This window comes from Pongo abelii, chromosome 2 (genome assembly GCF_028885655.2).
Source record: "Pongo abelii isolate AG06213 chromosome 2, NHGRI_mPonAbe1-v2.0_pri, whole genome shotgun sequence".
In the NCBI taxonomy this organism is placed as follows: Eukaryota; Metazoa; Chordata; class Mammalia; order Primates; family Hominidae; genus Pongo; species Pongo abelii.
This window is the reverse complement of record NC_085928.1, coordinates 127,371,034-127,395,265: the sequence shown is the minus strand read 5'-3', so window position 1 is coordinate 127,395,265 and position 24,232 is coordinate 127,371,034. Positions and strand designations below refer to the sequence as shown.

Here is a 24,232-nt window from a genome sequence, read left to right as displayed (position 1 = left end):
AAAAAAAAAAGCTGGGAGAGGGGATATTCTTTGGAATGTTACTAACCCACAGGAACAATGAGAATGGGATTGGCAACAACAGAAGATGAGATATTCCAATAAATGTGTGGCAGATGGAAAGTAGATAGAAGATGGAGTCAGACTCAGCAGAGCAAAAATGCCACCCATGCGTCTGAGGAGGAAGGGCCGAAGGAAGCCCATTTACTCTGCAGAGCCCAGGGTGCCATCCAAGGGAGAAGAGAAGCAGAAAGCTCAATACATAGAATTGAGATCAAGTTCCCAGGTGCCCTCCCACATACACACAGCCAGTAAATCAAGCACCCTCTGCCACTATCAGAAAATATTCATTTTTCAAAGAAATAAACCGGCAAGAAACCAAGCACGGTAGAATTCCACAAAAATCTATAAACTGAATGTGGTTCCTTGAGCCCCGTTTGTCGACGCTGCTCTCAGAATGACAGCAAACAGGTGCACATACCCCCAGGCAAGATACTTGAAGAGTATTCTCTAGAAAAAACAAAGTTTAGATACTGATTTTGGAGTCTTCAAAGGAAAATTTCCATTTTATTATAATGAAGGGCACCAGATGACAGCCTCAACTGGAACTTGCAGTGCTTCCAACAGCCTTTTTCATGCCTTCCTCAAAATTATTAAAGACCAGCTCAGGGTCACAAGACAGTTGAGAACAGCCCCCAGCCAGAAAGACAGATAATACTAAGCAGGAATAAAACGTGTATATATACTCCTGTTTAGTGTTATATATGTATTATATGTGTGTGTGTATATGTGTGTGTATATGTACATATGGTGTGTGTGTGTGTGTGTGTGTATATATATGTATATATATATATATATATATATATATACCTTCAGAAGATGCAGAAACAATTCAGGATGCTGAAGAAAAAAAAAGTCTATATTACCCTGAGAAAGAATAAAAACAGGGTTCCATAAAAATAAAACACAAAATAAGATAAAAATTTTTGAAATTAAAATATGATAATATACATTTAATATTCAATGGAATGGAAAAGAAAGTTGAAGAAATAATTACAACAAAGAGACAAACATTAAAAACTAAGATAATTACTTTTTAAATTCGGAGATCATTTTGTACATATGGTATCTAAGACTAAAAATAATTCTAAAAGTGAAAACAGAGAGAGCAGAGGGGAGAAAAGTAGTGAAGAAATAATGCAGGAAAACTTCCCAGGACTTAAATTTTAAGTCTCCAGATTGAAGAGCACACGTAGCTACAGACACATTGAATTTTAAAGACCCATCCAAAGCAGTGGATAAAGGGAACATTCTGAAATTTTCCAGAGTGATAAAATACCTCATGTATCAAGAAATAGGCATCAGAAGAACATTGGATTTCCTGACAGCAAAACTAGATACCAGAAGACTGGAGAAATGCCTTTAAAACTTGAGAGAATAAGGACTTTCATCTGAAAATACGTACACCAAGCCGAATACCAGTCCAGTAAGAGGGTCCCATAAAAATATTTGTGGCAAGTGAACATCCATAAAACGTAATGCCCAAAGCACTCTTTCTTAGAAAAGTACTAGAAGACTTGCTTCAGCAAAGCAGGGAAATTTACAAAGAGAAAGACACAGAACATAAGAAATGGAGTCTACAATCGGAAGACCAACAAACAATAGTTCCATGACAATGGCTGTGCAGCAGGCCTAAAGTGAAACCCAGAGTACACTGCAACAAGCAGCTGCAGGAATGAGGAGTCCAGGAAAACAAAAGTGGGAGTACTTATCATGTTTGACCACGTGGAAAATAGTACTGAGAGGGCTTTATAATTCTTCTGGAAGATTTGGGGAAAAGTAAATAATAGGTACAGAGAAAACTGGGAACACAAACAAAAAAGAAGGCAATCATTAACTCTAATAAAAACAAAACTACCTATGAGAAAGGATAGGTAATCAACATCGAACAATAATTACACAGCGGTAATAATGTAAACATTGAATATTGACTTAACATAAAATTCTGCTGTAACTGTACTGGCAGGATGGTAGATGGGGAAGAAGAAAGAAAACTAAATTCTCACCCATTACAATAGAAAATCAAATACCATAAGAAAAAGAATAAAAGCAGAGAAGTGGCCGTTTTGTGGGAACAGAACTAAGGGTTTCAAAGGGGTGGGGCATAAAACTGTTTTTTTCTATAAGCTTTTTATTTTGTAAACTATTTTGATGTGTGATAATGATTAAAGAAAGTAAATATAAGTTTAGAAAAAAATAAACCAGGCTACTGCAACAAAGGATTAAGCTTAGTACATTTAAATGTAATGAAAGGAAATGATTACAGCTAATCTTCATAAGAAAATAAAATGCAGAGTTGGCTATTACTCAGAAAATATGGCCTGAACAGCCATTTAAGGAGGATTAAACATATTTGTTCTGTTATATATATACATAACTGTGTTATATATGTGTATATATATACACTATTTGTTATAAAATTAAAACACACAATTTATAATAATCCTTATTAACTTATAAATTGACATACCAGCAAATAAATAAATTGTAAAAAATTTTCAGGAAATATAAGTTCAATTTATAAAATGAGAAAACATAAAAAGCCTAAGGGAAACAAAGTTATAATTAATTTCAAATGATTAAGCAAATGTGTGTCCAAGATAAAGATTCAGTTATTTTGTCTCTTTTTTTATTTCACAATGCATTGGCTTGGAAATATTTCCAAGTAGCTTTGTATTGAAGGTTGTCTAGAGTTTCTGTTGTAGGTTGTTTTTTATTTTTCAACAAATATATTAATATGATGTTCTACTTATGAAAATTTGGACAGTAAATCTTATCATCATTCCTGAACACATGTTGTTATAGCAAATGTGTACATTTGGAATGGCCTTCATGGGTACTGAAATTCTAAAACTAAGGGACTCAGCTTTAGATGCTGTCATATGTTGTCATATGACATCGATGATGTCTCCACATCAATAACATTGACGGCAGTAGTCTCCAGCACTGAGTTTCTAAGGCAACCCAATGGGGGTAGGGGCAGCAAAAATATTAGGACCTCTATTTTTTTTTAAATGTATTCCTTTATGTTTTATTTCTGTAGATTTTGTCATTTACTACGAATCTTTGTTCAGTAATACACATGTATAGAATTTATACATAAGCCTATGTATATCGGCAGTGTATTCTCAAAAAATTTTTATTACTGGGATGTTACAGTGAAAAATATTTGGAGACTGCTGGTTTAGGAAGGTGTCTCCCTAATTGTAGTTAGTGAACCATTAAAATCCATGAGGGTAACACAAGTGTTCATGAGGCAGGCAGGAGAAAGCTAATATGTCATCCTAAGCTAAAAACTTAATTTTAAGTTTTGAGTAAGAATTCAACAACTGGGAGGAGAAAATAAACCTTCTCATTTGCAAAATTTTATCCAACATCAGGCCTACCTGCTACAGATGAAGTAAATTGTGATAAAAACTCTATGTTGAAATATACAAATGGCTAGAGGATTTATAGCCCTCCATATGTACATTTGTCACTCATAAGGCACAGACTATGGTAAAATGGTTCAAAACAATGTGCTCATGTGGTGGTCATAAAAGCTTTTGTTGATGAGGCAGTGTTCTACAGTAAGAAGAAACCTGAAAACCATTGATTTTGGAATTAAATACTTAAGTATTCTAAGAGAACTTCATTCTCTCATATGGGCAAAATATAGCTCAGTCATTTAGAACTATACTAGTCACTGTCCAACATGGTAGCCACTTATCACACAGGGATGTCTAAATTAGAATTTAGTAAAATTTGGCCGGGCATTGGGGCTCACGCCTGCAATCCCAGCACTTTGGGAGGACAAAGAGGGTGGATCATACAAGGCCAGGAGTTTGAGACCAGTCTGGCCAACATGATGAAACCCTGTCTCTACTAAAAATACAAAATTAGGTGGGCATGGTGGCGGGTGCCCGTAATCCCAGCTATTCAGGATGCTGAGGCACAAGAATCACTTGAAACCCGGGAGGTGGAGGTTGCAGTGAGCTGAGATCATACCACTGCACTCCAGCCTGGGTGACAGAGCAAGACTCTGTTTCAAAGAAAAAAAAAAGAAAAAAAAATTAATTAAAATTTAAGATGTATTTCCTCAGTCACACTAATCACATTTCAAGTGCTCAATAGCCACATGTGGCTAGTGGCTACTGTATTGGACAGCATAGACAAAGAACATTCCCATGAGTGACAAATGTTCTACTGGACACTACTACTCTAGGATAGTATTCAGGAATTCTTTAGTTAAAAGTTTTAAAATCTTTATACTTACTAACTGTTACTTTGTCCTTATCCCCCAACATAATGTTGTTTGGTGTAAGATCTCTATGGACAATCCTCTTCTCCTTGTGTAAGTATCGAAGAGCTAAGCATAGCTTGAAACAATGAATAGAAAACAAATTTTATTTCCCCCAACATACATATAGCCAACGATGACTACTGTACCTCTTTAGAAGCCAGCTCAGAACTTTACTGTTTTAAGAAAAATTTAATGAAGATAAAAGCATACCTGTATAAATATTTTCCATAGTCTTTCTTCAGTAAAATGGTGATGTTTTTCCTTCAAAGAACTGAAATGCTCTCCAAGCGGGGCTCCTTCTATAAGCTCCATAACTATGTACAACCTATCATCTATATAAATATCACAAAAGGTCATAGAAATTTAAACTCAATACAGGCATCTTGAAAAACTTTACGAATGAGAGTTCAAGCTTCCCAATGTCTGTGCGGGACACTAACACTAAAGAATTAGTGATGATGTGCTAAAATATGGATCCACTCAGCCCTGGAAGAGGTGGAGGTGAGAGGGTCTTAGGGAAACTGGGGCCCAGCCACAGCATCTTCTGGCTACAGGCAACCCCTTAGCATAATTGTACACTGGCAAATATATCATTTTCTATGTATGCCAGGATGTGGGATGACTGAAAAATGCCACAGAGAACAAATAAATGATCTCCAGTCATGGAGGATTTCCTGAAGAACCTGTAAGCCCATCCTTCCTCCAATAGTCTAAAATTTACCCTCAGAGCAAGTCAGACATTCAGAAAATTGCATTTTCAACTGTATTGTTTCATAGTCTGATAGATTTACCTTACAGAATTTTACACTGGAATAATGCCATGGTCTTGCAATGACACAGTTGAAAATAACACACATGATAGAAATTTCTGTTATGCCTTTCAAAAGCAAAAAAAACAAAAAACAAAAAACTGGACTTCTCCAGGTTTTATCTTATGGCTACGGAGAACTTCATGACTGATTGTGTTTGTCTTTTTGCTTCAGATGCCAAGAAACAAAGGAGTAAATTCTACTTCCTCCTCTAAAACCAATAGGGTTTATGTACAATGGGATGTGATATGTGTCTTTTGAAACTTGGGATGTATACAAAATATGTGTGTAGAAAATGTTGACAAAAATGGAATCATACATGTTCTGCAATTTATGCTTTTTTTCATTAAGCAGCCTTATATTTCAGTACACACAGATCCATACCATTCTTTCTGCTGGTTGTATGGTATTGCACAACATGGGTATACCATAATTTATTTAATCATTCTCCTACAGATAGACATTTATATTGTTTCCAATTTTTCATAATTTCAAGAAATAATTCATTTATGTACCAATACTACCTCTAGCTTTATTTTTAATTTTCTCATCCTTCATTCCTCTTTATTGCAATTTCCTAATCTATTTTATCATATTTTATGTATTTTTAAGCTATTTCCAATTCCTTTTTTTTTTTTTTTTTTTTGAGACAGAGTCTCACTCTGTCGCCCAGGCTGGACTGCAGTGGCGCGATCTGGGCTCACTGCAAGCTCCGCCTCCGGGGTTCACGCCATTCTCCTGCCTCAGTCTCCCGAGTAGCTGGGACTACAGGCGCCCGCCACTATGCCCGGCTAATTTTTTTGTATTTTTAGTAGAGACGGGGTTTCACCGTGTTAGCCATGATGGTATCGATCTCCTGACCTTGTGATCCGCCCGTCTTGGCCTCCCAAAGTGCTGGGATTACAGGCGTGAACCACCGCGCCGGGCCTTTTTTTTTTCTTTTTGAGGCGGAGTCTTGCTCTGTCCCAAAGCTGAAGTGCAGTGGCGCGATCTTGGCTCAGTGCAACCTCTGCCTCCCAGGTTCAAGCAATTCTCCTGCCTCAGCTTCCCAAGTAGCTGGGATTACAGGCGTCTGCCACCACGCCCAGCTATTTTTTTTTTTTTGTATTTTAAGTAGAGACAGGGTTTCACCAGGTAGTAAAAAACGTTTTTGTTTTTTATATTAAGACAATTTATATCACTTCAGTACAAGTCGGAAGCCAACCTTGATTTTTTTGAAGGGATATACACTAAATTATAGAAAATTATTTTAATATCAAGAACAAATGGCTAAGGGGACAGGATTTACTGCATGAGTTTTAGCACTGAGTTTTTCAGAGTCATCTAAGGGAAGGGAGATGGGTAAAATCGTAACAAATGCCAAAATACACACACAAAGGTTTTCTTAAATAACAATAGCACCGATAAAGAGGTAGTCCGGAAGCCCCAGTCATTGCCTTATATCTCTTTAAATCATTCTTCAAGTGGAGATTTATTTCGACATTTCATATGTGACACATATCATTAAAGCTTATCAATACTTGTATTATTTCTGTCATAGGCCCTATTTAAAAAAAAAAAAAAAAAAAAAAGAGGGTCTGACTGTGTTTTGGTTCTAGTTCAGCATTCCATCATACCTGCAGAAAGCAAGCCTGCCTGCCTGCAGAATCAGTCTGGGCTCCATTGCCACCTTGTGGCATTTGCCTGAACTTCAGGTAAAAGAAATCTCAAAGACCTAGCTCACTCCAACTTATTTTGGGGATGGAAAATGACACCTGAGTCAACAAAAACAACTTTCTTTTCTTTTCTTAAGGAAACCACCATCCGTTAGTTTTCTTTTTCCTTGATCCTATTAAGTGATTTTTTTGTATAAGAGAATAGCAATAACTATTTTGGTTTGCTCATGTGTTTTTCACACAGGGAGCTAAGTATTTTCTAACTATCTTCAGGTCACTGACTAGGTCACTGTTTCACTAGTCAAGAAAGTGATGCTTAAGATCATCTACTGTCATATTAACAAAAAAAGGTCAATAAAATAGTTGATTAGGTTTCTTTTGTGACATTCCAATATAAAAATATATGTGAAAAAACTGTTTCCTTATTTAGAAATATCATGAAAACTCATACTTACTTTCCAGAAATGTTTTGTAATAACGTACAATGTTGGGATGATAAAGCTATAAGAAAATAAATAACAAACATGTATTGCACTGCTTCAAAATACAAGTTTTTCACTGACTACTTAGTTGGACTTCATATTTGAAAACTACAAAGAAATTATATTTATTTACAAAACTAAGCATTTCAAGATATCATCGAACTGAGATTGCTGTGATTTTTAAAAACTTGTTGCTTATAAACTGATCTGAAAATAGCAATCCTATATATAGCTTTATTAAGTAAAATTAAAAACGTTCTATCACCTAACTTTACTATCTAACTTAACCAACAGAACTATAGAGGTAGAAGGAATCTTAAGAATTCCTTTAGCACGCCTTGTCACAACCCCACACATCGACTGTATAAAGGAGAAAAGTGAAATGAGGTAACTTCTGTTGACTACAAATATTCATTGTTCTTTACCTCTCTCTACCATCTAAATATTTATGTAAAGTTTGTGCCTATTTACACTATTTCTGTCTTTCTATGCTCTCCAAAATGATTAGTAGAAAATGACATAATCTAAGAGTCTACTCAGTTTAAATCATAGTAACAGTTGACAAGGACTTCCTACTTAACCAAGCTTTAGTCAGGCTCCTCTGAGTCCTCTTCATGACTAGGCCTCATCCTTGGTCTGTCAGTTTTAGCAACTTATATCCTGCTAAGTCAGTTTATGGAAAAATTTCCCACCCTTGACATCCAATTAAGTTTCTCATCCACTCACCCTTGATATCTGACCAAGTTCCTCTTGGTAAACTTCCATCCACTGATCCCCCATCCCCCTGACCATTGTCTCTGAGTCCCCAGCTGTCCAGTCCTCGAATTCAGAGTTGGGTTCAATCTCTCTCCTCAATTACAATAGTTTGACTTCTATTGCACTAGTATTGAATAAAGTCTTCTTCACCATTTTTAAAAAATGTCTGGTGCAATTTCTCTTTGATATAAGTTAAGAATGTTAGTGGAATTTCTAATTTTTTAATTAAAAAAGATCATTTTCTAGAAGAATGCTAATAATTTTGTAGTTTTTCTTATAATTTGAGTTTCTAGATAAAATTTGTCTTAGAACAGTCACCATCACATCAACAAATGGCTTGCTTGCATCTCTTTTTGGTCTTTCTGCAAGTCTTTTTGAAGGGAGATTGCTAGCTGTCCACCAAAAACCTGCTGTCCCATTGCAATACAATTGTAGCTGGACATGGCTTCCCAGTTAGAGAAGACTTCTCAGCCTCCCTTTAAGCTGGGGGTGAGGCTACCGCTCAGTTCTGACCTGTGGAATATGAGAGGAAGCATGTGTGCCTCCTGTGTGAACTCGAAACCTTGGGAATAGCCCTCCATGCTCCTCCTCATCCCACCTTGGATATGAGCATGGCTATGGCAGTTTCAACCACACAGATGAAGACAATGCACTAGGAGGTAGCAGCACAAGAAGAGAGAAAAAAGCCTGCATCCCTAAATGATCGCATGGAGCAGAGAACACATTCAACCTGGTTTACTCACTTTGGGATTGTTCTGTGAAAGAGAAATAACCCACTGTACTGTGAGTCCTCTTTCTAAGCACCTGCATTTGGGATCCTCTTTGTTAATGTAGGTTAATCTTAATGTACTCTCCATTCTAGCCCCATTTGTTTTGCTTCTGCCTGCCACTACCTCCTCCTTTAAGGACTCAATGTTACCATCCTTTCCATCAGTTTGATCCTCTAGTGAGAGGGCAATTTTGAGTTACCTCAAAGCCCAAGCATATGCTTCATATCTGACCCTAGTCTGACAGTTTCTTTTCTTAGGAAATGTGCTAAAACAATCTACTTCATCAACTAGCAAGTGGCCAGTAGATCTTAAACAATATGTGACCAGGTAACCAACCAGAACCATATTCTGGACTTGGCTCACCCGCAAGGACTAAAACCATATTTGGGTCCAGATGAAAACACTGGACTGGCTTAGGTCAAAAGCCCTGTTCTAGCCTTGTGCTACAATGAAAGAGCACACTGTGGAAGGCTAGATGACCATACAAACACATGAACAAACTACACATGAACAAACTTTTTAAAGTCTAGTCTATTAGTATATAAAATCAACTATAAAATAAACAAGTAATGATAATATTTACTATAATGTATACACTGGAGTAGAACTATCGATTTCTATGAACAAAGGTCTCCATGTTTATGGAATTCATCACTTCCCAACACAGATGCTATGCAAATGTGACCAGTGGAGGACAAAAGCAGCAAAGCTGAGAGTGCACCACAGGAATTATAAATGAACGGTATTCGTGATGAATGTGCAAATAAGGAAGGCTGAAAAAGAAACCAATGTGTTCTTGGATCACACAAAGAAATTCCATTTCTCTTTGAAATGTTTATTCTTCCTCCTCAAACACACTTTCATAATGAGAGTTAATTGAGCTGTTACATTATGTCAGATATTCTGCTCATGCCAATAAATAATAACCCATCTTGAAAATCTACATTTTAGATTTAATAATGTCATATTTGAGGAATGTTAACAGCTTGGTTCCATTTGACAAAAGTCAAGAAACTCTTAGTCATATTTCTATGTATGTAACTAAGTAACCAAATATCCTAAAATATATTGAGAAAAGAATAGATATGCTCACAACGAAAAGAAAAGGATTTCTCATATATGATGCATTCTGTACTGTAAATCCAATTGTTTTGAATCTATCAATCACCCTGATATAAACTCCAGACAGTGTTTTATGCTTCAGTGTCAAGTCTTAGGAAAAAAGCTGGCAAAAATATCACTGCTTCAATGTCAATTATTTCACATGGAACTAGTTCATAAGCAGCATGGACAAGAGCACCACAACTCTACTTTCTTGCAATGACATGTATTTAAGAAAAACATCTTCAGAAACAAGGAAAACATTTACCTGCTCTTTAATTATTGTTAATTCAGAAACAATATTCCTTACGCTGCTGTCTCGATCTTTCTTATCCTTTCCAAATGCTGGGTTATGTAAATTGACCTCTTTCATTGCTAAAAGATTTTGACCACTACGCTTTCTAACCTAAAATAAAGAAAAACAACAACAACAACAACAAAAGGAACAGGGTAAAGAAGGAGAAGATAGAAAGGGGAAGAAAGAGACAGACTAACAAAGTCACATGAGTAACTAAGTCATATAAATAAGTCACAGAGCATTTAAAGTTCCAGCTGTATTTACATTAAGCTCAGCTCAAAACACTGGTAATCCCCTGGGTCAGTCTGCAATACTTAGTAGCATTTTTTAATTTAGAGATTGCATCATGCATTGGGAGAAGCTATTTTGAATACCTTTGTGAGAGATTAATAATGCCTTTTGTCTTAAAAAGTCAGTGGCCAATTTCTAGAGCTTACAGCTAAAACAATATTAGTGTGGCTATCTCTGACAAAAACAATCATTCTAATTTTCTTATCTATTTGTTTGCTATTTTTCAATGACAAGAGTTCCAATTCAATTGAATATCGGTGTGCAAGTGTGACACCCTGTTTGGTTGGGAGTATCAGAAATGTTCCCCAAGGGGAAAGTCACCTTGTAAACACAGCCAAAAGCTCCACTTCCAAGATGATCTAAAATCGCATAGTTGCCTATATATTTCGAAGGAGCTTTGTTCTGATTAATGCTTTCAATATTTTCAGCAATTTGCTTCAGTTCATCCTCCTAATAAAAATATAAAAAGGAAATGGGTTTCTGTGATAAATTCCATCCTGACTACATAGCAGCCTGCCAAAATATTGAAAACTCAGGACTTACCACTAATAAATTCAGCTTGGATACCAATTCTTCATAAGCACTGATATCACGTACATAATGCCCTATGTCAATGAAGATCTCAAACAAATCTGTGGGGAAAAGTCTACAGAGAAAATTACACACACTTAAAATAGAACTTGGACACTGTTGATCATTACTTCCCTTTTTAATTTTTTTGAGACGGAGTCTCGCTCTGTCACCCAGGCTGGAGTGCAGTGGCACGATCTTGGCTCACTGCAAGCTCCACCTCCTGGGTTCATGCCATTCTCCTGCCTCAGCCTCCCAAGTAGCTGGGACTACAGGCGCCCGCCACCATGCCCGGCTAATTTTTTGTATTTTTAGTAGAGATGGGGTTTCACCATGTTAGCCAGGATGGTCTCGATCTCCTGACCTCGTGATCCGCCCGTCTCGGCCTCCCAAAGTGCTGGGATTACAGGTGTGAGCCACCGCGCCCAGCCCATTACTTCCCTTTTGAATGCAGCTCACTCACTGATTAATTACATGAAACAAATTTAACTTCTTTTGATTATCAGCAAAGTTGGGGAAATAATATTCCCCAACTTACCTCAAAAAAATACACTATTTACAGCTTTTGAGGGGTAAGAAAAAAACAAATGGAGAAGAAAGTTCTAGAGATCTGCTGTACAACCTTGTGCTTACAGTTAACAACACTGTACACTTAAAATTTTAAGAAGGTAGATGGCATGTTAATATTTTACCATAATTTAAAATTAGATATGATATAGATTATACAAAAATCTTACTTGTAAGATATTTGGGGGTATAGGTATTGAATATATTAGAAGGAAACATTTATTAGGTGTTTTTTTGGGTGTGGAGCACTTTCACAAATGTCATTTAACTCAGATTTTAGTAAGAAGTAAATACTAACCCAACTTTTCAATAAAAGTTTCATGAAAATAAAAATACTGGTACATGAAAAATAAAACAAATAAAGAGATTCATTCATCATTCCCAAGACACTGGTTTAAAGGGCTTTTAAAATATTTGAGTTCACTAAAATGGATCGATTAGAGCTTTGAAATGAAAGATTATAAAGAATAAGTAGCTGGGTGCGGTGGCTCACGCCTGTAATCCCAACGCTTTGGGAGGCCAAGGCAGGCAGATCACCTGAGGTCAGGAGTTCAAGACCAGCCTGGCCAACATGGCGAAAACCCGTCTCTACTGAAAATACAAAAATTAGCCAGGTGTGGTGGTGCATGCCTGTAGTCCCAGCTACTCAGGAGGCTGAGGCAGGAGAAGTGACAGAATAAGCCTCTGTCAAAAAAAAAAAAAAAAGAGAGAACTAATTTTACTTTATTTTCTTCTAAATCCAAACATAGTATAGAAATAAAGTAACAACATAAAATGCTCCACGTTTTCTGCACTTGATCTCCACCAAAAGGCCAAAAAGTGACGCTCCATGCTTTCTGAACAAAAAATACTATATTAACTCAATACTTTATGTCTATTCTGCCTTATTAACAAAATTTTAATAAAAACTTGGGCCTATGATTTTGGCTAACCCACCTAACTAAGTGGTGTGCAGAACACCACTGAGGGAACCAGTGTTTGCTTCCCGAAATGGTGACCTTTTGGTCAGGCTTACCAACACGGTATCTTGACCCCAGAACATCCAGCCTCCCCTTCAAATGAGCTCCTACACCATCAAAGACACACAGAAAAATAGTTTGTTTTCCCTTTGATTAAATTCCCTTTGATTAAAGGGAAATCACCAGATCGACTTTCAAGTTTCTAGCTGGAAAAAAATAAGCTCGTATTTTAATGCCATCTTTTAAAAATGTTAATATCTTTAATTATCAAAAAGAAAACTAAAATCACAGCAGTCACATGTAATTAAGGGGAGTTGTATTGATATAGCGATTTATGCTCTTTCATCATCATTCTGTTGATATTCAGTGTGGCTGGATACTGAATCACTACAGTAGCTCACTTATATCTGTGAAATAAGAAATCTGAAGAAACATGGTTTGCATACTGACACATTGTTTTCCTTCTGTTGCATCTAAGCCAAGTATGTGAAAACAGTTCAATCTAACGATCTCCTAAACCTAATGATCACTTATATTTCTCTAACCTCATACCTTTTAAAGAGTGGTCTGTTTCTTTCCATACTGAAGAGAAATCTCAAGGCTCTGAAAGCATAACACTAGAAAACAAAAGGATATGTGATTCTTAAATGGTAGCTCAACAAATTAAAACATTTTCAGGAAAGAATTAACAGGAAGTAAACATTAACGTGACTTTATTGTAAGTGGTTGGTCCAAGTTGGAGCCAAAGCTTGTAAGTGAAAACAAAAAACACCAACACCTGGGGTCATTCCTGTATTTAAAAAGTGTTTATGTTGTAGAATGCTAGGAATATTGGCCTTGCTTCACTCGATACTCGTCATTAATTTCTTTCTATAAAGTACAAAATGAGTACAGAGACAAGAAATAAAATTCTGATGCTGAGAAAACCAAATGTCTAAAGATTTCCAGGAGCTCAAGGTTTATTTTGTTTCTAGCCTGCTATGTATACCTCAATATTTATATGGTTTCTGTGAGAAAATAAACACTAGAAATGATGACATATAAAAATAGCCACAGGCACACTGGACTCAAACTTGACAAATTGGTCTCTTGAGTAAAGAGTCTTAAGCATTCCCCAAATAGAACAATCTACAGTAACTCCCTAGAACGCTCAGAAAGAGGCCTGTGAGCCTTTACCTAGGAAAAATAAACATCTGACATTTTGCAGTACTGAGAAAAAAGAGTGTGCCCAGCCTGCAGCTGTGCCTGCACAATAGGCCACCGTTGGAGTGATCAGGGTCTGCTGAATCAAATCTGGGATCATTTCCTAAAATCAGTGATCTGAACACAGAAGGGTCCCAAACAAAATTGCCCAGAGAGGTGAGGCTGGTAACAAAATGACATGAAGGAGCCAGGTGAGAGCACTGGAGACTGTGAGAAAGGGAGAGCATGCATATTCCTCAAAAGCCCTCCATCTGGAATTCTAAAAAACCCTCTACTGGCTTAACAAAATGGATCTGCAGGATGGGTTTGTCTTTATCTGTTTAACAGCACAGTGTCATATATCTGTGATGCACTAAAGAAATCAAGTCCCATGCCTGCACCTTCTCATTGGTAGCTCTCCAAAAACCCCTGCCCGCCAGCACAGAGACACCCCCAAAGAGTCTTCTGGGTTTGGCCATCATTTTGGATGATAACTCTTAAATCAGATTGGAGACAAAGGTTGTTTCTTTCTTCCTTTTCAAAATGACTTGGGGGAAAAAAAAAAGATGAGCTACAACTATTGCAAAGACTAACTTTAAATCAGATTTTGACATTAGGGCCACTGCCCCCCGCCCCCACTCTGCCAATACCCACTCCTCAAAAACGAACATAGAACCCTGCGTAACTGTTCCCCTTTCTTACATGTGAGGCCTTAACTCCTGGAGCACTGCCTCCCCAAACCACACACCCCAGTTCCACTGAGCAGCTCACCCTTTACTCAGCTTCCCCAACACCCACTCCTCAAAAATGAATGTAGAACCTGCCTAACTGTTCCCCTTTCTTACATGTGAGGCCTCATCTGCTGGAGCACTGCCCCCAACAACCACACACCCCAGCCCCACTGAGCAGCTCACCCTTCCCTCAGCACACTCTAAGCTCACAGCTTTCACACTTGGTGCATGCTGTTCCCTCTGCATTGAATGCCCTTCCACCCTGCAGCAGATGCCATTGGTGCCCCACCCAATATCCCCTTATCCACTTGGCAAGTCCTTTCTCATCCATCAAGACCCAAGATGGCAAATAATTTTCCCCTTATTGTTATATTCTGATACATAAGGAATGCATATTTTTTAAAAAATAGAACTTATTGATAAGCAAAGAAACACCTAAATAAATCACCTAATTCTCCCACACAGAGAAACCACTGTTAAGCCTTCTGCATTGTTTTAATATTATTTGATTCCATGCCAGTCTTCCTTGCCAGATATTTTTCCCTCATAGTCAGTACAGGGACTAGTACTAACCTAAACATTCTAAAAATCATAGATCATTTTACCATAGTTACCCAAGATTTCAATAACTTGATATTGAAGGACAATAGACATGTTTATTACCTGTAATAGATTAGTTTTTGCTGCATTCTTTTGCTTATTTGGTAAAATTAATTTTGCTATTGTATATACACCATTTTCCTGAAAGAATAAAGGGGTCATACTATGAGTGACAACACTGTAGTGATACACAAGCAAAAAGAGGCAAATAAACAATCTCAAAAATTAATATCAAAGAAGAAATATTAGTATAACTTTGGACCTTGAAGTAAACATTACAGGACAATATTTAAAATGTCAACATAACACTTTTAAACACCAAAGGGTACAACTACAATCTTAAAATTTCAACTGTCCGGGGAGAATCAAGATTATAATAAAGTACATAAACGTAAAGTGATTCAAATACCTTAAAAACAAACAATGAGAGATTAAAAAGGGATAGAGCAAAGGTGTCCCAATATCTTAGATTTATATCTTTGATATTTATTTATATCCTTAATTACCACAACCATAAAGGGAGACATTATATTCCAGTTATTAATTTATGTCTTTATTATAATCTTGACATCTTTCTAGATTTAATTGAAATATACACATGAAGGAATGAACAAATAATAATACCTTACAGCCACTTTTCTATTATCTAGTAAATATATAATGTACTGATCTTTACTGTGTGCAGGCATTCATATTATAATTGCAAAGAGCTTTATTTGCCTTATTGCATCTAATCTCTGTAACAACTCTGTGAAATTAGTCTATAATTTCCTTGTTTTATACATGAGAAAACCAATACTTAGAGCGGATACATTATTTTTTTAGAAGCCAAGCCAAGAAGTAATAATTCCAGGAATTGAACCTCAATCTGGCCAACTTCAAATCCCTGCTCTATCAACTACCCCCGGATCTGCTGAGTTTCTCTTATGTCCTAATTTAATCATTGATGAGCTGATCCCTTACTAACATGTATGGATCTTGAAGTTGGATATCGTATTGACACAACCAAAAATGTTTTCTCTGTAAAATTCACTAAGTAGGAGGTAACTTTTGCGATAGAAACCCATACAAGGGTTGTACATATACGTGTGTATATTTATTAATATAGATCTATTAATTTATATTTATGTGTATATATACATACATACACAAACACGTATATATAGCTGTACATATAGTAGATTAATTAGTGGATTATACTTTGCAAAATCAGTTTCTTGGCAATAAATATTTTGTTTGCTGTGTCTCAATCACCGTTTTTAACTTAATAATCTGATGCATAGTCTTAATCAAAATGACTGCTGTCCTTACCTTATGGTATTCTATATGCCCAGAATTAATGCAATTCAGGGTATCCCTTTTAGAAAGAAAAAATAAAAGGGACTGCACATAACATAATGAAGAAACATCAATTAACCACATGTCAGTCCTTTTTATGTCAAATGAGTTAAAGGGGGAAGGACAAGAATATAAAGTAGAACTTTATTCGTTAAATGAGAAATGTTAAAATAGTTTTAAAATCACATGATGGGAATCCCAAAACCTATGTTCTGGGATACAGACTGCACCACAAGGTGAGTTGATTATGAATGGTTATGGAGACCTGACCTTGAGAAGGAGTGCTCTCACCTGAACCACCTGGTGGGCATTGGTGTCGTTGAGCACCAGCTCAGTGAGGGCAGCACAGCAGGCTGGAATGACAACAATCAAATGCATAGTGTGCATCATTACAATAAATATACTTTCACGTAAATACTCTTACTCCACAGGGTATTTTTATTATTTTGCTATTTTTATTAGCAAAGTAACTTCTCAAGAAACACTACTTTTCCTTCTGGCACAGCTCTGGAAGAAGAGAAGTTGACTTGTAATGACTTCTAATTCTCCTCCCCATGTAATTCATGTGCATGTCTATTCCACAGCAACCATTTATTGTGCACTTTCTGTGTACCAGGAGGCAAGTACTGCATCTGTCCATTTCATTGTAATCCCCAGTGCCCAACACATGCCTGGCACTTAGCAGGTGCTCAGCAAATATATCTATAATGGTTGATAAATAAAAGAATGCTTTAAATATATTATTCAACTCAATCCTTATAATAAGAGTATGCACTGTGATTACCAGTGTTACTGGTGAGAAAACAGTTTCAAAGAGTTACTAGACTAGGCCACACAACCAGTAAGTGGAAATGACCAGGAGTGCAGCCCCAGTCTGCCAGACGTTAAATCCCCAGCCCTAAGCAGCACCACTCTTGCCTCCTGACAGCCACTGTGGCAGCCTTTGGTGGCATTTTGCACTGAGATACTTGTGCTCTCAGAAGTATGCCAGACTCTATAGCACAGAGCTCCTATAAAGGATAATTCCATTTTACTGTGCTAAAGATTTTACATATATTCCCATATAATTCTCACAATGATCTTCTATCATTGATAACATGATTATCATCACCATTTTACATAAGCAAAACTGAAGCTTGGAGAAGTTAAGGAACTTGCCCAAGGCCATATAGCCATCAATGAGGGTGGAGCCAAAACTCAGACCCTACTCTTAACCCTTTATGTTTTTAATTTTTATTTTTCCATTTTTATTTAGGTATTAACATGGTTTGGCTGTGTCCCCACCCAAATCTCATCATGAATTGTAATTCCCACAATTCCCACGTGTCATAGGAGGAACCCGGTGTGAAGTGATTGAATTATGGGGGTGGGTCTTTCCTGCACTGTTCTCGTGATAGTGAATAAGTCTCACAAGATCTGATGGTTTTAAAAATGGGAGTTTCCTTGCACAAGCCCTCTCTTTGCCTGCTGCCATCCACTTAAGATGTGACTTGCTCCTCCTTGCCTTCCACCGTGATTGTGAGGCCTCCCCAGCCATGTGGAACTGTAAGTCCATTAAACCTCTTTCTTTTGGAAATTGCCCAGTCTCGGGTATGTCTTTATCAGCAGCATGAAAATGGACTAATATAGTAAATTGGTACCAGTAGAGTGGGGCTTTGCTGAAAAGATAACAGAAATTGTGAAAGTGACTTTGGAACTGGGTAACAGGCAGAGGCTGGAACAGTTTGGAGGGCTCACAAGAAGACAGGAAAATGTGGGAAAGTTTGGAACTCCCTAGAGGCTTGTTGAATGGCTTTGACCAAATGCTGATAATGATATGGACAATGAAATCCAGGCTGAGGTGGTCTCAGATGGAGATGAGGAAATTGTTGGTAACTGGAGCCAAGGTGACCCTTGCTATGTTTTAGCAAAGAGACTGGTGGCATTTTGCCCCTGCCCTAGAGATCTGTGGAACTTTGAACTTGAGAGAAATGATTTAAGGTACCTGGCAGAAGAAATTTCTAAGCAGCAAAGCATTCAAGAGGTGACTTGAATGCTGTTAAAGGCATGGAGTTTTAAAAGAAGAACACAGCATAAAAATTTGGAAAATTTGCAGTCTGACAATGCCATAGAAAAGAAAATCTAATTTTCTGAAGAGAAATTCAAGCCCGCTGCAGATATTCGCATAAGTAATGAGGAGCCAAATGTTAATCCCCAAAACAATGGGGAAAATTTCTCCAGGGCATGTCAGAGACCTTTGTGGCATTCTCTCCCATCACAGGCCTGGAGGTTTTGGAGGGAAAAAACGGTTTCATGGACTGGACACAGGGTCCCTCTGCTGTGTGCAGTCTAGGGACTTGGTGCTCTGCATCCCAGCCACTTCAGTCATGACTAAAAGGGGCCAAGGTACAGCTCAGGCTGTTGCTTCAGAGGGTGGAAGCCCCAAGCCTTGGCAGCTTCCATGTGGTGTTGAGCCTGTGTGTACACAAAAGTCAAGAATTAGGGTTTGGGAACCTCTGCCTAGATTTCAGAGGATGTATGGAAATGCCTGGATGCTCAGGCAGAAGTTTGCTGCAGGGGCGGGGCTCTCATGGAGAACATCTGCTAGGGCAGTTCAGAAGGGAAATGTGGGGTCAGAGCCCCCACACAGAGTCCCTGCTGGCGTACTGCCTAGTGGAGCTGTAAGAAGCAGGCCACTGTCCTCTAGTAGAATGGTAGATCCACTGACAGCGTGCACAGTGTGCCTGGAAAAGCCAAAGAAACTCAACATCAACCCATGAAAGCAGCCAAGAGGGAAGCTGTACCTCACATAGCCACAGGGGCGGAGCTGCCCAAGATCATGGGAACCCACTTATAGCATCAGCATGACCCAGATGCAAGACATGGAGTCAAAGGAGATCATTTTGGAGCTTTAAGATTTGACTGCCCTGCTGTATTCTGGACTTGCATGGGGCCTGTAGCCCCTTTGTTTTGGCCAATTTCTCCCATTTGGAACAGCTGTATTTATCCAATGCCTGTACCCCATTGTATCTAGGAAGTAACTAACTTGCTTTTGATTTTACAGGCTCACAGGCAAAAGGGACTTGCCTTGTCTCAGATGAGATGTTGGACTGTGGACTTCTGAGTTAATGCTGAAATGAGTTAAGACTTTGGGGGACTGTTGGGAAGGCATGACTGGTTTTGAAATGTGAGGACATACAATTTGGGAGGGGCCGGGAGCAAAATGATATGGTTTGACTGTGTCCCCACCCAAATCTCAATCTTGAATTGTAACTCCCACAATTTTCATGTGTCATGGGAGGAACCCAGTGAGAGGTGATTGAATTATGGGGGTGGGTCTTTCCTGTGCTGTTCTCATGATAGTGAATGAGTCTCACTTGAGATCTGATTGTTTTTAAAATTTTTTTTTGTAAAACCATTGAAAGTGCACTGAGTTTCCCTGCACAAGCCCTCTCCTGCCTGCCATCATCCATGTAAGATGTGACTTGCTTCTCCTTGCCTTCCACCATGATTGTGAGGCCTCCCTAACCATGTGGAACTGTAAGTCCATTAAACCTCTTTCTTTTGTAAATTGCCCTGTCTTGGGTATGTCTTTAGCAGCAGCGTGAAAATGGACTAATACGGGTATAGAATAAGCTATATAATGTAAACACATCTTAAGTGTACGGCTCAATGAGATACTACATATCCATGTGCCCTGTAACCACCCTCCACCCAGAGGAATGCATAGGCTATATTTCCAGTTCTCAAAGGCTCCTTGTGCCCCTTCTCAGGCACTCACTCTCCTATAATTCCACATCTAAGTAACTGTTCTTCTGAATTCTATCACCATCAATCTCACCCACTCTTTGAATGATTGCTAGAAACACTCAGAGCTCTGAGATTCCACTGGATTAGACTTCTGGGGAGTCTTCAAACAGTAAACCCCCAGCACAAGAGCTTGTACTGAGACAGGGGCCTTTCAGAGTAACCATAAATGGCACTTTGAGGAGGAGCTCCTACGTCCTTGTTTTCACACCATCTATGAAGAAATATCTTCTGTATTCTTCAAGAGAAAATAGTAGACAGCAAGGAAAGCCTGCCTTCTCCCACTTCCCCACTCCCTCATTCCCTCTCCCGCAGTCTGCTCTTTCCCCTCAGAGTACCCCTGTCTCTTGCTGGCCCACACCACACCTCTCTGCTCCCTTTCTGTGGGCTGCTCTAGGGCACCCAAATTGGCCAATAGCACTCAGACTGCACTGTAGCTTCAGTTGTCCCAAAGGCCAGGTGCCCCCAGGCAGGGCACAAACTGCTCAAGGTGGCCCTGCCAAAAAGCGTTGATGCATTGCTGCTCCTGCTTGCATGTGAAAATCCTAGACAGGGCAGCATCTTTCAGTCTTCTCTTTGGAGCTCAAGAAGCATGGGGAAGGTACTCTCTTGCACCTAGTGAGACAAGTGTGCATTGCTGTTCCTGCTTGCATGTGAAAATCCTAGACAGGGCAGCATCTTTCAGTCTTCTCTTTGGAGCTCAAGAAGCATGGGGAAGGTACTCTCTTGCACCTGGTGAGACAAGTGTGTGCACTGTAGATTCCCTCTTATGTAGGGTGCCCTGGGATCTAGAAAATTCTAGAAAGCATGATTCTGGCCACAGATCAAGCTGCATCCCCTAATCCAGCTTCCCTCATAATAAAGCTAATGTTTTGTCCCCTTATCTCTGACTTCTGTGTTTATCTCTTGCTGGGTTCAGAACACAGAAGACAAAGAAACATTTGTTGTATCATTCATCTGCAAATCCAACACTGGGACCAAGAAGTTTCTGGCATCCACGTAGATTTCACTTTACATTTTTGTAAACTTCTAAATTGTGCCTACTTAACACTATTGCACTCATCTATAATAGTGAATAATAATACAACACAATAAATTATAGAATATCAAATAATAAAACATAAATACCTGCTTGAAGTGAGAAAGTATTTTCTTGTATTTCCCTAGGGCTCAAGTCTTCTGATAAATGAAGCTGCTGGATTCGGCCTGCAGCATTTGCACTGGACAGGCTTCCGATGGAGGAGCGATCAGAAACAAAATTTCTGTCTCTGAAAAAGAAAAGTTAATGCATAGACCGTTTATCAATTTCCCTTCACCATCAGTCCTTTCTGTGTCACATTTAAGAAATCTTTGCCTCCCTCAGGTCATGAAGGCATCATTATTGTTTCACTTTCCAATCCACCTGGAATTGATTTTTGTGTATGGTGTGTGGTAAGAATCATTTTTTTATGGTTACTGATTTCTCACTATTTATTGAAAAGTGTCCCCTCCCCACTGCTCTACATGGCCACCTTTGTTTTTGAATTTTCTATTTTCCTGGAGTTGATTCACCTGAATACATCTCAGTCTTGATTATTCTCAGTTTTCTTTTTCCATGAACTTTCAATCTTCCTTTATTTTAAGAAAGTTCTCTTCTATCATATCTTGGAAATGTTTGGCCCTTTTCATTTCACTCTGTACTTCAGGGATCTCAATTATCCACATGTTGAAAACCTGTCTTCTTCTATTGGGCATATCTTTCATTTTCTAATTTCTTTTATTCATTGGCCTTTTTCTTCTGCATTATATGTAATTTTTTTCAAGCTTACCCTACATTTTACTATTTCCATTTTTTTTCTGGTGATCTAGCTAATTTATCGGTTCTCTAGGTGTTAATTCAGTCCTTGTTTTCTTTCCTAGCTCTGCAATCTTCTCCCCTTTTTGTGTCCAAAAATTTGTTTCATCTTTGATCTCATTTCATAAATTCATGCTCTGCTTAATGTCTTTGATGAAATAAAGCATCTGCTTTTCTGTTTACTCAGTACGCTTTCTTCCATAATAGGTTCTTCACCTGTCTTTTGCCTGCTTTGTTCCCTTTTGTTTTACATAGTTACCATTTTTTTCCATGTATTTATTTTTTATAGGAGCAACTCTACCCGGATTTCTCTGTGCCTAAATGTAACATGGATGGAGTTTCCTTGACTTCCCTCTCATGTCACCTGGGTCCACTAGTGTCCTCCCTGCAATGAGCATGGGGAAGATAATGGAGCTAGGCCTAGGGACAGTCACAGGTGGCGATCTTATCTGTCAACGTGATTCTCTTAAAACTCAAATTGTAGGGATCTCTTCACCTGATCAAGAGAGCCCTTCGGGAGCTGCCTTTAAGTTTGGGATGGCAGGTGAACCGGCATTAGAAAGTTTCCCGGAAACTGCCCTGAAAACAGTGCTGTTCATACTCCAGCCACAAGACAGCCTGGAAACGTCTACCCCTAATGCCAGCTGCAGCCAGCCCATGGTCAGGCACAAGCTCTGAAAAGAAACTGTTTATCCAGAGGTGGGGTAATAAATTCTCCCAAAGCACCAGTACATATTTAACATAGAATAAGAGTTAAAATATGTCATTGTCCCAGGGAAAAGTTTGCTAACATTGCACCATCAAAATGGACTGGAAAAATGTTTCTTTAGATGTGAAAGACCTCTTTTTTTTACCAAGGATAGTTATGACTTCAGCAAAAGAAGAAAGCTAGATTCAATTCTATATGAGAAAAAGGCAGGTTTTGTCTTTGAAATTCTGCTTAACTATTACAGAATTTCATTTTATCCTTAAGAAAATAGCTGTTCTCCAAGAGGGCAACCCACACCTATTGTAATAGGTATGATTGTCCAATAATAAAGAATAACCACCACCATGATCATCATTACCATCGTCATCCATCAAACCTAAATAAAAAACCTTTGGCAATTGTAATTATTTTGACCAAGGGGCTGGCTTATTATGTCACAGTACTAATGAATGACTTATAATTTATACTATAAAGTAATTGATATTTTTATGTCATATTCATGAAGCAAGTAGATTGTCAACAGTCTATAAATTTTTTCCTTTGTTTAGGTAATGACAGATACTGTTAACAAAGCGACTGTTCATGTCTCTACAGTCTATTCTTATGCTTCTGAATGTTCCTTAAGAGAAAATGAAGTTGGTAACACACAGTTCTGCAATATCCCTAGAAGCATAACAAATACAAAGTCATAACAATATTGATTTGATAATATCTAGTTATATGAAAATTGATAAGTCCCTCTGCTTGTATTAGAATGAGCTTTATTTATGTACTGCAGATCATAAACACGATCCAGTTCAAGGAGGCATACTCATTTTTAACTTTGGTTCAGCACCCATAGAACTGAATTATACTTTATAACAATATTAGGTAAAAGAATCTTCCCATGGATGGTACCACAAGATATTATTATTAAATACTTCAATCTATTTAATTCAGAAAATACAGAAGTTAGATTGCAACATACTTCTAGAGAATTTCAATTGGGAACTAAATTATCCATTCTCCATGCTCCTGACTTAGAATGTCACTGGAATTCTACTTTTAAAAGAGAGAGAATGCCCACCTTAGAGGACCGTAATGAAGATTAGAGAGAAAAGTAGAGAACTGGACTAGAGTTAGTAACATGGCAACCACTTGATTAATGATATCATCTTTCAAAAACAAGGATTGTACACCTGCTCCTTTCATATAGGCTTTGTTTTCTCTTTATAGATAATAATATATGTGCACACACAAACATTTTAGGAAAATATTAGTAATCATTATACTTGGAATGACAAAATGCATATACTAATTCAAGGAAAAGGTGGCAAGACAAAGGTTTTTTTTAGGTTACTGGATTTCCATTCAGCCTTCATTATATTTGCAGATTGATGGCCTTCTACATTCCCAGCACTGTACTAGAGGTTGGTGATGCAAAGATAAATATATCTGGGTCCCCAAGGAATTTAA

The 24,232-nt window shown here is 38.0% G+C and overlaps 1 protein-coding gene across 22 annotated transcripts in view; it reads right to left on the bottom strand.

Moving 5' to 3' along the window:
- NEK10 (NIMA related kinase 10) overlaps positions 1–24,232 on the bottom strand; it is a 266,823-nt gene that overhangs the window by 174,141 nt on the left and 68,450 nt on the right. For 18 of the 22 annotated variants that reach the window (XR_008523824.2, XM_054552456.2, XM_054552461.2 and 15 more), the window contains exons 13-22: positions 21,363–21,502; positions 16,740–16,801; positions 15,174–15,251; positions 13,150–13,214; positions 11,045–11,147; positions 10,823–10,951; positions 10,181–10,318; positions 7,259–7,304; positions 4,550–4,671; positions 4,313–4,415 (exon numbers count right to left, since the gene is read on the bottom strand). Coding sequence is in view for 21 of the 22 variants with exons in the window: in XM_054552456.2 (XP_054408431.2) it covers positions 4,313–4,415; positions 4,550–4,671; positions 7,259–7,304; positions 10,181–10,318; positions 10,823–10,951; positions 11,045–11,147; positions 13,150–13,214; positions 15,174–15,251; positions 16,740–16,801; positions 21,363–21,502 (986 nt within the window). In the remaining variant the exon portion in view is untranslated. The remainder of the gene's footprint in view (positions 1–4,312; positions 4,416–4,549; positions 4,672–7,258; positions 7,305–10,180; positions 10,319–10,822; positions 10,952–11,044; positions 11,148–13,149; positions 13,215–15,173; positions 15,252–16,739; positions 16,802–21,362; positions 21,503–24,232) is intronic. The other 4 variants (XM_054552471.2, XM_054552472.2, XM_054552473.2 and 1 more) reach the window with 1 other exon arrangement.